General features: G+C 42.7%; 1 protein-coding gene across 1 annotated transcript; it reads right to left on the reverse strand.

Annotated features, from left to right (window-relative positions):
• Positions 1-9,918: 9,918 nt before the first annotated feature.
• Positions 9,919-12,776, reverse strand: LOC124311506. Its single transcript, XM_046776035.1, has 3 exons — positions 12,163-12,776; positions 11,762-11,893; positions 9,919-11,595 (listed from the first exon to the last, which is right to left on the reverse strand). The coding sequence occupies exons 1-3, from the start codon at positions 12,249-12,251 to the stop codon at positions 11,430-11,432; spliced, it is 387 nt and encodes a 128-aa protein (XP_046631991.1). The 5' UTR covers positions 12,252-12,776; the 3' UTR covers positions 9,919-11,429.

Here is a 12,776-nt window from a genome sequence, read left to right on the forward strand (position 1 = left end):
CTCCAACTGTCTGTATACCCCACACTATAGACATGTATATACACTTCACAATCCAAGTTGTATAGACAGTAGGCCTATCGGCGCCATCAGGGGGTATATCTCGAAGAGGGAGTCTTCTTAGACATCTTCATATTGAAAGGGCTCAACACACACACAGTATATGTACAGGAGAATGAAGGAAGAATGGACAAAAAGGGATTCTCTGTTTCGTTTTCTTTGGTTCCAACGTGTGTGGAATGCGCTGCGTCGTTGCGTTGCGCGCTTGTAATAGTATAGCCGGATAGATAGAGAGAGAGCTGAGCTATAGCAGCGGAGAGTGTCTCTCGTAGGGGGGGGGGGGAGCGCTCGAGAAGCTGTAAACACGGACAGGTGTTTATCCAGCGTAGATGTCTCCATCTAGATAAATATATATCTAGGGAAATGCGTCCTATCGGAATGAATAGAGAGAGAATGAGAGAGCGAGAGAGACAAGAGGGGGCAGGTCCATCCGGCACGCAACGTTTCTGTGTTACAACCCATCAACAGTAGGATCGATCGAGAACGAAAAAGAATCAGAAAGGAGCAGCAGAAATCATCATAAAAAGAAACCAGCAGCAGCATAGCCAAACCAATTCTCTCTAAATAGAATCTGAGGGGGGAAAAAAGGAAGAAAAGATGACGTCGTTACACTCGGCAGCAGTCGCTTTTCGTTTGTTTAGGGCGTTTGGCGCTGATGATTGGGTTGGAACCTTTTCTTTATTCAACAACGGCAACTTGTTTTCTTTTTCCTTTCGATCGTCGGGTGGGAGGAGACGCCGTGTTACATCACTAAACCGGTGAACGAAGGACATGTGTGTGTGTGCAGTATAACTTTGTGCAATCATTTCCCGGCCGCCATAGGCAAAAATAGGTGGAAAGAATATCTACATATAAAAAGAATTGTCGTTTTTTTTGTTTTTGTTTTTCCTTTTCTTTCGTTGCATCTCAATTTCCCCCCCAGTTTCAGACTTTAAACAAGAAAAAGAAGAAATTTCTCCGCTCTCGGTGTTGGCGACTCCCAATTTCCAATGGGACTTATTCTCCTCGCTCCTCCTCGTTAGAGAAATGTTCTCGCTCGTTTTCTTCTTCTTCTTCTTCTTTGCCCTATGCAATTTTCGTGATGCCCGACGTCTCGACGTTGAAAAGAAATGTCTTTTCACCAAGAAGGAGAAGAAGAAGAACGAGGCCGCCGCCGGCTTGCCTCCGTTCGGGGACTCTATCGCTGGGAAAACAAATTCTATGGACGTGTTGCGCGAGCTGGGCTATGCAGCTCGGTCGAACCCGGTCGAGACTGACAGCCGGGGCCATTCAGGTTAGATTTTATGGACGCCGAGGAAGACGATATAGATATATATGTACATTTCTTTAAACCCGGTGGCGCGCAGATATATTATGCATCTAGTATGTGTGTGTATATTTTCGTCCGCCCAGCAATGGCATAAATCTAAGCCGCGGTTTTTATAATGAGACGTCTGGAAATAGAATTGACACATAAAGTAGTATGAAAAGCTTTTGCTGCTTTGCCGTTCGGTACTCTATGGCCTATTCGCTGGAATAGAGAGAGAGAGAGAGAGAGACATGCACACAACAGCACACATCACACTGCAAACAAAAAAGTGAGATCTGCGCTGTGCTGAGCCCCGCGAGAAACGTGAGCTTCAACGAGAGAGAGACAGAGAGAGAGAGAGTCAGTTGGGGAATTTTTATCGCGTGAATGGATCATTCACGTCATCCGTCCGACACGACAGCCGAGGACAAAAAGGGACAGCAGCAGCAGCTCTAAAGGGCCGCGCGCGGCCGGGGTGTCGGACAGCTCAAGCAGTCAAGGTCCGTTTGATGTATATAGAGACGAGCGACAATGGCGAGAATCCAAAGTAGGCAAAAATAGACAAACAAAACGAATGAAACGGGGTGCGCACGCTCAATAGCTTCGAATTTGGATTCTCGACTGTCCTCTGTGTGTGTGTCTGATGTTTAGACACAATTGATGTAACGCAAAGTACGTAATCTTGTTCGTATATCTCCCAACTTTTTTTTTTTACCCCTCCCTCCTTTGTGTCTGTCACACACGAAGCAGCGGTCACGCCGGACAAAGAAAAAATAAGATTCCAGGGTCCATAGCACATATGACAGAAACCCATTTGAGTCAAACGTATCTGTTGTGTAGAGAAGCGCAAAGTGGGCGAACAACCGTCTGTCGATTTGTCAACGATTATATTATATGGACTGGAGTCATCGTGAGCGTTCCGGCTCGGTGGCTTTTGCGATCCCTTGGCGCGTATTATAAAATGTGACGAGCTGAATATCAACACAAACGTGTAACAGACAGAGTGTCACTTAAAAAGAGGCGACCAAGATAAGGCATCAGGTGTGTTGGAATAGGCGTTATCTAATTGTTTGGATTTTGTTAATGAAACATTCACGTTGAAACCGGATTGAAGTAACGACCCGAAGGTCGTCGGTTAAATGGAATCAGATAAATAAATCTCGTTAGATTTATTGATTTGTTTGTTTTCTTTTTCAAATGTTTTTTAAATTTCGCGCACTTTCCGCACGGGAGCCCAAGGCTTTTCCTCCCGCCATTCTCGTATAAAGGTCTGATAAGGTTTTTATGTTTTCGTCGGTTAGCGATTGTTTGAGAGGAGAAAATACGAAAGTCAGATGCGCAATATATGCAAAAGAGGAGTCGAACAATAGAGCACTAGCTCTTTTCAACAGAAATATGACGACGACGCCCTTCCTTCCTTCTTCATGGGAAAACATTTCAAAATAGCAAATTGACCCTCCCTAAATTGTGCCGTTGTATCTTTTTTTTTTCGTGATGTGTTCATCACAGTACTCACAAAGTATTGGTACAATATGCATACGACATGATGCCTGTATATCCCCCCACGGCGGGACTTTCAAAACCTCGCCAAAACGATGCGTCTAACATAATAGTAAACCGGTCTATGTAAATTCACCAGGCGCCGTTTATACCAGTTCATCAGACAATTGAGCCAACGCATGTTGCAACAAGTATGTATTACGTACGACAGCAAACGGCTTTGTTCGGTCGACATCATCTGTGACTATTATTACGTGATTCTTCGTTGAATGTCCATATCTAAATTTAAAAAAAGAAAAAAAGAGGAAACGATTCAATTGTTCGCACCGTGTGCGAGAGAGTTACGATGATGATTTTGTTCAACCATTTTTACCTAGCTCCATGTCTGATGCGTGTGAGTCGAGAATTGAGAAACAGACGTAACAACAAGTACTTCTAAAGAAAAAGAGTCACAAGTTATTTTGATTTTTCTCGTTGTTTTCAAGAGGCGTCCCCGTTGCGAGTTGGCCGTAAATCATTCGGCCCGGCGTGCTGAACCGGGACCGGCTCTTCTTCTTTTTCTTTTTTTTTTTTACCTTGTGCGGTTTGAAATGTCTGATGGGCTTCGATTGTGTGCGGTAAGCCTCGAGGTGGTCTCTCTACGATGTGTACACGTAGAGACGTCTAAACCAGCAAGTACATTCAATCGTGAAGGCGTCATAAAAGCTGTGATTTGAATAATATCGGGAGAAGATATTATTTAGTGCTGTGTGGTGGTGACGAGGAATAAAAAGCGGAGATATAATAAAGAAAGGCCATCCCGAGAGTGTTACATAATGCTGTGTATATGACCAAAGTGCTGAAAAATGGTGTTGTGAGAACTTTCTTATAAGGGATTCACGGGGATTCAGGGCTGGCACCTCCGGCTCGTGCCACATTGAGCGCAAAACGGACCATCCGTGACGGATGCAATAGTGCGAAATCATCATACATAATATATATATATATATATGAGTATATGGTGGTGGTGCTCTCTGAGGGTGATCTGTTATTTCAATGCGAAATTTACATTTTTCTTCGAAAAAAGCAGAGGCGGGAATTTGGCAATTCCCTGAGATTTTCAAAACGCTTTCGTGATGCCGGACTATAAGGCGAGGAGGAGACTCTGCTGAGAGGGAGGCGGTTACAAGGGCTAGCGAATCAAAGATTAGGATGAACGTATTATATGGACGCGTGACTCCCGCAAAAAAAAAAAAGAAAAAAGAAATACATATACTTTAGCTAGCTGTACGAGTGCACACAGAGTTAGCGAGAGAGAGAGAGAGTCAGCAACGAGAAAGAGAGATGTGATAAACAACAAGAGGGTCAACGGGTCAAGGAGGACATTTCATGAAAACAAACTGCTTCTTTTTCGAGATTTTATTTTCCATCACTGGCCAAGGTTTTCTCTTTTAACTTTTTTCTTTTTTCGCCTGGCTTCTCCCAAGTCCTCCTCCTCCCTCTTCAGACTGTCTAATAGCCCTGCTGTGTTGCCCCGGCACCCAGACTCTGAGGCGGCTCTCCCGCTCGTCAGGAGAGCTGCGAAAAACTCTTACTCATCCAGCAACCCAGTTGAGTAGAAACAACATCACTCGTCGTCGTCGTCTGCCATGAGCCATCACGAGGAACCCATTCATTCTTCACGATGCCCTTATGTTAAGACTGCCGACGTGGTTGACTCTCGGGGTCATCCGCGTTTAGAGACGATGGCACGCGCATAATGGGAGCCAACCGCGCGCGCTAGCTCTGCTCCGCACCGGGCGACTATAGAGAGAGAACCAATTTCGATAATGAGACGAGCGTGAAATATTCAACGCCAATTACTATCGACTGTCCCGAATGGAAGCGAACACCATGCGATTTCACAGTTGGGCGTGGGGAAAATCGATAAGAATCGAACATCTATTCATTTTAACGATAGTAGTAGTTTCTCTAATAATAAAACTTTTTTTGAATTTTAGCGCCAATAACATTCAGAAAGTCTAATTTTTTTTCTAATACTCGAGATGTGATGAAGAAAGAAACTATCCGAGACAAATTGAGAATCTGGAGAAGCCTGGAGCTGAGGGGAGAGCGGAGAAACTGGTGATGTGATGGTGGAAAGAATGCGCGTCAGAGGCTCTTGCGTAATAATGATTGCCTTTAAATATTATAAGACCAGCGCGGAACCATATTTAATGCGCATATAGAAGCTAGCGGCTGCGGCCTATAATATAAACCCGACCATGTATGAAAAATGCGTAGGAAACCGCTATCTTATTCACCCGTGTGTTTTTTTCTATTTTTTTCTTTTTTCTGACAAACAGTTTATTTCGTTTCTACTTCTGGCTTGCTTGCTGCTCATTCATTATTGAGAATATAATTTGTTTGGTTATCTTATTTTTTTTTTTCTTTTCTTTTCTGCCTTTTTGTCTCTCGAGTGTACATATAGGAATAGTAGACACAAATGTTCTCACGCTCCCGCGTGTCACGGCGAGAATAGCGACCCCTCTCTTAGTTGGTTTCACTTCGGAAAGAGAGTTATAAAAAGAGCGTTTCAGAAATACACGCGTGACCCCATTTCGGCATCGTCTTCTTCTTCTTCAACTCTCGGCAGAACAATGCTGATATTTCTTTTCTTTTTGGTTTTTCCTCGACTTGTTTCTTTCATAAGTCGTTCGTCGTCCCGGCTGTGACACCCCCCTTTTTTTTTTATTCTTTTGCCGGAGATCGCGGTTGAATGAATGTGAGACTACATGGTATAGACACAACGCCGGTGTAGTTATATTCATATAGATGCCGGGGGAGGACTTATGCACCTTAATTCTAGCCAGCCAGAGCCAGCCGGCGTGTCTATGCCATTTGAATGAAATTCAAAACTTGTTTCGCATATCTTTTGGCGAACCGCGAGAGTGCCGCGCAGAAACCCCGTCAGATTATCACCAGACAGTCAGATAAAAGAGTTTCAATCGAATTATTATTCGCTGTCGTCGTCGTGGACAAATACGGACGAGCTTACTGGATGGAGTCCCAAGAAATCTAAGCAAATGAATGCAGCGTGCATGTTTGCTTTTTTTGTATTTGTTCGAATTTTTTTTTTCTTTCATTCGAACGCCGCTGGTGGTGAACGTCCGGCCTGGATTATTTCCCAGCTTCGTACAGTAAAATTACATCGTCTCGACGATGCGCTGATTGTTCCAATTCTTTTCGCATTTGATATACAAAAAACAAATAATAAGTTTCAAGGGGTGGCCCTCATTATCGCCATCATTCTTTTGCGGTAGAAGAATTTGGAATAATTCAAACAAACAAATGGAAGGGGGGAAAAAAGGAAAAGACCGCAATTCCAAAAACAGGAACAATTCATCCGGAATAACAAGCGGCTACCGGGAATCTAATATATAATATCGGATCGGGTTTTTGTGTGTGGGAGCTAGAGAAAGGTGATAATGTGCTATCAGAAAAAAGGAATAAATACAACCAAAAAAGGGATGTAGTGTATATAGGCATCTTAAATGTAACTGGCTCGGTGCGGTTGCTGTCGAAAACCATCAACTCAACCGCACGTCTATTACACACTCCGTTTGTGAGCGCTACTTGTGTTTTTTTGAAACTAAGCGGGAAACCGCTGAATTGTATAATTTCAATCAAATTGGAAATTATCCTCATCAATGAATGAACCACATCCGATTTCCTCCCGACGGTTTTCTCTATCGGTTACCGCTAGATGGTGCGGGCGACTCACGAAATCACGCACGAACTAAACAAGTCCGCCCACTTTCCACCTGTTCGACCTTGCCCAAAAGGGCGCCACCTGGGGCTGTTTGGCGATGGGAGGTATTTTTATGTGTAGTAGTTAAAGAATCACGACCCACTAGTTATTATTATTGTTAGACTATTACCCGCACGCAGAAAGTCAGCCAGCAGCACAAACCCTTGACTCTCGGCTCACGAGATGCCATCTATCCGCGCACGAACGGAAGCTTTCGATCCGAACTCTTTCTACCGTTCTTATATACAGGGGTTATATAAATAATACAATCAATCTAGTCCGTTCGGGTTGTGAGCAGTGATTCCGCCAACGCGTGTCACAAAGCTCATAACAACAACACGATATTATGTTGTCTCCCTCGATTCCCGCGAAAGGAAACCAAAAGCTTGAACGGCCCATTTCCTGATTCTTTCCACGCTGATCGCTTTTGAATGCGATGCTTTTATTAGTAAGTACGTAGTGAAGCATCCAATAAGCGTCGGCTATCGGATCTGACGACACTAGAGCCGACTAAATCTCATGGGGGGGGGGGACATCTCAAGTCAAAAAGAGATTCATCTGGGCTCTCTCTGATTCGAATTTCGACTGCATCGTTGATGCGCTGTGTGGGATGCGAGTTGCATTCAGCACTGTATACACTATAGCCCATACTTCTCGGTTCCCGATATAGCCTATCCCGCCTACTACTACGCGTCGTAAAAAGCATATCTGTCGGTTGACTTTGACGAGAGTTTCTCCGGCGTCGAAACTCGATTTGTCACTCACTTGCTTTGTTGTTATTGATTGTTTACCCTCTTAGAGTTTGACTTTGTTTTGCTGCCGTCTCGTTTTCTTTCTTTTTTGGCATTCATTTCCCAGCGAAAGATAACAAATTCTTTTAAGGTTACATTTTGACTTTGACGACAACCTGATGGAATTTTGATCAAACAATAAATTACACTAACAAGCTTACTCAGTAGCAGGCTTGTGTCTAGATGTTCCTGTTCTTGTTTATAAATGGATACGTAATAATGCTGCAATTCATTTCTGATTCACCAGCATTTCTTCTTTATTTCGATTTGTGTTTAGACCGATGGTAATAAATAGTTGAACGGGTCAATCAGTATGCGCTCGTATCTTAAATATCCAGTACTAAGTGGAAGGTTGCTGTACTGTAAATCTAGCGCGCACGTGTAGGGAAAAATCATGCATCTTGGAGAACTTCCGAACCTGATCCCCCTCTTGATCGTCCTTAACCTTTAATGATATTTTCTTTTAACCTCGTTTTTTTTTTCTTCTTCTCCCTTTTAAATTCATAGTAGAGTAAGTCGAGATAAAGTAAAGCAGAACAAGCAAATTGGGGGGGGGGGTGGCTCTGTGATATTCAATTGAAGTACAATCAGGAGCAATAAGAGCTTGACGTGAATCAATGCCGTCTCTCACTTAACGCTCGAACGGTATCGTGATCCGCACTCGGCAACACGTCCACATAATATTGACGATTCTAGATTTCTAGTCTTACGCGCTGTACCAACAGGAGACATGGCCCTATAAATACGCTCAACAGTCTTATTATCTGTGTTTGCTGTTGGGTGAAATGCGCATTTGTCGCTACGTCAAGTTTTTTGTCGGCACTGATTTATTTAAGCCACAATTTGCGAGCGAATCGCCGGTTGACGCACTTTACATGATTACGTAATAAATTGGGGCCTTGCGATAGATTTGATTAAATCATCGGATAGTACGTCAGTAAATCGAACCAATTTTGGCGATTGGACGGCTTCTTCCCGCTTCCGATACCAATCTATTTTAGCCTATAGGCATACAGGGCTGTACAGCGGTTGTAACAATGTCCTAACGCAATTTGGGAAAAGCCACATTCGATTTGACCACTAAATACATCCAGCCACAACAAGTGACCGTGCAAAGTGACCTTAGTTAGCATGAGGGAACTTGAACTTCAGAAAAAATATGTAAGTTATTTGGCTTCATTGATGGCTTTGTTGATCGATAGCGAGTGGATCCAGTATGAATCCAACACCTTGAATTTCAATAGGACTTAATGACTTGGGGAACTTTATTCTACCAAAATTGGGGATCTCCGCGAGGTCCCCCGAGTCCATACTTGGGGAAGTCGGTATAAACCGCGGGTTGCCCTGGGTTCATCTTTTCGTGCAGCTTCTCTGCTGTCGTAATTGGTGTGGTGCTGGGCTGATGCGCAATTGATGTACCTATATAAAAGAACGAAGCGGAATCATGCCCTCGGGGGTGAGTGTTACTTATTGTTTTTTTTTTTAATTAATAACTTGTTGATTGGGTTGCTTACACTCAAAAGGGTACAATATAATCAATAAGTGCATTTTCTTACCTGTAAAATTTGCAACAAATAACTTCTAGATACTCAAAATATTTCTAGCGAAGTCTTACAGTGGACAATCAAAACTCGAGCAGACAACAGGCGCAAGTGTTAGCTACCCATGCACAACATATAGCTGCATACACCGCAACTAGTCATTAAGGTGGAGTGCCCGAGTGCGGCAAATCGTTATACAAGTGCAAAAGCCAAGTGTCTACACAAATATGGGATAGAGAAAAGCTAACATGTAATGGATGAGCCAGATTTAGCACCGTAATAGGAGGCGGTCGAGAGACATGTCACACGGTCTCTATTAGCGCGGGCCGCTTATTATGCGCAAATGAGTCGAGACTCGTGAGAAGTGGGTGGGAAAAAGAAGCTCAAAGACAGGTCTCGGTGCCAAATTCAACGAACTGACGTGGCGCTCTTTTATTAGCTAATTTAAACAAACCGCTCGGAAAGGAGTTTCTCCATTGCGCACCGATATACTACTCTGGCGTGCAAGTAATATGGAAAGATATGGGATCTAGGGGTGGTGTGATGTCGCTCGGTTATTTGGTCGGTCAGAGAAAATCCAGAGAACATCCAGATCTGCCCAGAGGAAATTCTTGTTGAAATATCGAAGAGTAACGAGACTTTTTATTACTGGCCAGACGTTGACACTAAAATGGGTACCGCGTTCAACCGCGTCCAATATTGGCTCAGGCGTGTCTTTTCTTTGGCGATCGCGCAGCTTCATTGTAATAACATTCCTCCGCACATATTTGAACGATTTGTCTACCCGGGGTAAAAATGACCCGAGAGCGTTTGAAAAGCGGGATAACTGGTCGCTGTATAACATAAAAAAGATTTTTTTTTTCAAAATCTTTTTCCTTCAATAGCAATTTCTATACCAAATTGGCAAACAAAAAATAAATAATAATAATAATAATAATTTAAATTAAACAAACATTGAGAAGTTCAAGCCAGCGTGTTCGACATTGAAATGTATTGATTTTTTGTTTGCTTATTATTTTTTGTTTTGTTACGTCTCTCATTCTTATTTTGGTGGAGAGGCGTAGCAGATTACACATCGATTATAAATCGGTCGATTTCATTGTGATGGGCTTTGTGGCTCGCTTTCATCAAGTTCGCTGTCACATCGATTGCTGACGATGATCATCCTCCTATAATAGGAGGAGGATGAAGAATAGGAGTCCTATTCTAAATCTTCTTCACTTGTCAATGATTCATCTTCATTTCTTATTGGGAGAGGAAGAGGAATGGGGGTGGAGTCTCTTCTCAGGGGATTTAAACCAAATTCCCGTGTCTCCGGTATTTCAACATGTTCTTTTTATCAGTTATGAAGAGGAGAAAGAGAGGGAGTGTGGATGGGAGGGGCTGTTGTTGCTGTAAGAGGTGGTGCATTGACAAATCGTAATTTAACAAAAGGCGTTTAAAAAGTGAAGGAAGATCAAACAACAACAAAAGGAAGATTTCGGTGTGCATAATTAAGATATAATATACATGGACAGCATATTACGTACATCATACAACATAAGGATAATAATAATAATAGTCATTAGTGATAATACAGTATAGGTTCTTGTTTTGGCTGGCTTTTCTTCTGGCGATTCTTCTGTTGGTTCAATTTTAGTTTTTTTTTTTTCTCAACAATAATAATATATATAATCTATGCAAATATCGGTCATAAAGTATATATATAATTGGAAATAAATATAGACGGGCAATTGATTGCTTTAAAGAAATGAGAACGAAAAATTTTAAAAGTAGCGGTACATTAAAAAACTCAATGTAAAAAATGAGGACCACCTTGCACGGAATAGTTGTGTCATAGAGATTTGTTTCTTTTTTTGTTTTTTAATTTTTTGCATTTGGACAAAAAGTAAAAAAGAAGAAAAGAGAAGCTGTTTTTTTTTTTTGTTTTGTTTTTCAGCTGCCATAACAAGCGGCGGCTATACGCTATAGGCTGCTGTTGATATATCCTACGCATTTCTCTACAAGTTATTTCAAACGTTATAAAGAACCGTGCAGAAACACTCGGGACAAGGTTTCGGGCTCACGATATTGACTCCGCTCAGGTGGTCGCTGCTGGAGAACATAGGAGTACATCTTACAGAAGTTGAAATCCGGCTTGGTGACTAGAGATGTTTTTTTAGTGAGAGAGAGAGAGACAGACAAAGTGGAGGATAGACAGGGAAGATGGATGGAAAAAAACAGGCTATCAACGACTAAATATCTCAGATCTGATGGCGCGATGATCGAATCACGTCGTTACATCGAGGGGAATGACTTTGACGTCAAAGGAGCAGCAACAAAATAGGAACGGTTGAGAGGGAATTCCAGTTGTTTCTTTTTTAAAATGAGTAAAAGTAATGCCTTAGAAATTCGAGGGTCAAAATTCAAATGATGGTTTTTGAGACGGAACGCAGAGAAGATTGAGGGGGCGGCGGGGCGAGTAGGCGAACCGAAAATCCTGATCAACGGATTTTGTTGTTGCTGCGCAGGTAACGCCAAATGTCGTCGTAGACCTCCTCTTGACTTTCGGCCGAGTCTCTGTCGTCATCCGCCCGGCTCTCGTATTCCACATGGTTGTCCAACTGTGATTCGTCGGCCGGAATCGCTTGACTCCGCTTCTTGCGGCCACTGAGATGGAGGAAAGCAAATTTAACAATTAGAAACAGCATCGAATCAATCGCTGATTAAAAATATTTGAACAGCAAATTCAATTTGTTCTATTGAATCAAAGCTTGTCAAATATGTACAATGTCTGCGAGCAAACGGAAGAAAGTAAGCGAATTAGTAGACTCACATTTTGGATGGATCGACGTAGCCGTAGTATTTGCCCGATGACGACGTCATTTTGCCTTTGAGGCGGGCAATGGCCAATAAAGTCTGTAACTCTGCCAGTCGTTGATCGGACACTCTCTTCTGCCGGCTACCCCTGTTGCCATAACGTAAACAAATCGACGATCAATATACTGAAATGCGATTCGTCCATAGCCAATTAACTGCTGCACAGTCATGTGTCAATTTGAAAACGTCTGATGAACGAAATCGTTCAAATTAAGCCAATTAAATTGCTATCCCCGAATTGGCAAGAGTATAAAATGCTAATGCGTTACAGACTGTAATCAGATTACATTGAATCTTGCTGAAGGCTGATGCTGAATGCAAATTTTATACAAGTTGACGAGGAAATTGGAAACTCACCTCCAAGACGGGTATGCCTGAATGGAAACGGCCAGTAGGGCGAGAACGACCACCGCTATGAGAACCGAATGTGCCAGTTTCTGATGCATTTTTCTTCTCTGATGTGTGTGTTTCCTTGGATGCTGCTACTCTGTTACTCTTCTCCGGTTGTTCGTCCTTAAGGAAATGTTGATACCAAAAGGTTCTCGCTTGGTATTGGACGACGAACAAAGTTTAAAAAAAAAACGATCGAAAAACTTTCACAGTTCCTTGAAAACTCCTTTTAACAAGAAGATCAAGTGTTGAGGTTGACAGTTGAGACGCTTACACTTCGGCCGGAACTGGTGACTCTGCGTTGGAGAGAGTAATCCGAACCGAAATCCAATAAAACAGGTTGTTATGCTATTCAATGTTTGTCTGTCGCTCCGAAATCGTCCTCAAAACTAACGTGAAAGACAGTTAGTGTCTTTGCGAGAGGAATAAGTTAGATGAAGATGAGCGTGGATCAAAAAGGCTCTGCTGGGGTTTGGGGAGTGAATGTGTATAACAGCTGTTGCTGACTGTGCTGCTCGGCTTGACTTGGTGAACTAGCTTCCGCGACCAGCTCTGCTGTCTGTGTGACGTGCCTTAGTGCG

The sequence above is a fragment of the Daphnia pulicaria genome, chromosome 8, assembly GCF_021234035.1.
Source record: "Daphnia pulicaria isolate SC F1-1A chromosome 8, SC_F0-13Bv2, whole genome shotgun sequence".
Lineage (NCBI taxonomy): Eukaryota > Metazoa > Arthropoda > Branchiopoda > Diplostraca > Daphniidae > Daphnia > Daphnia pulicaria.

Bases quoted from the DNA above. Each gene is read 5' to 3' on its own strand.
- LOC124311506 (XM_046776035.1), bottom strand. From the start codon at position 12,251: ATGCATCAGAAACTGGCACATTCGGTTCTCATAGCGGTGGTCGTTCTC. The intron at 11,894-12,162 runs GTGAGTTTCCAA...TTATGGCAACAG, and splicing joins CAGGCATACCCGTCTTGGAG to GGGTAGCCGGCAGAAGAGAG. The intron at 11,596-11,761 runs GTGAGTCTACTA...CCTCCATCTCAG, and splicing joins TACGTCGATCCATCCAAAAT to TGGCCGCAAGAAGCGGAGTC.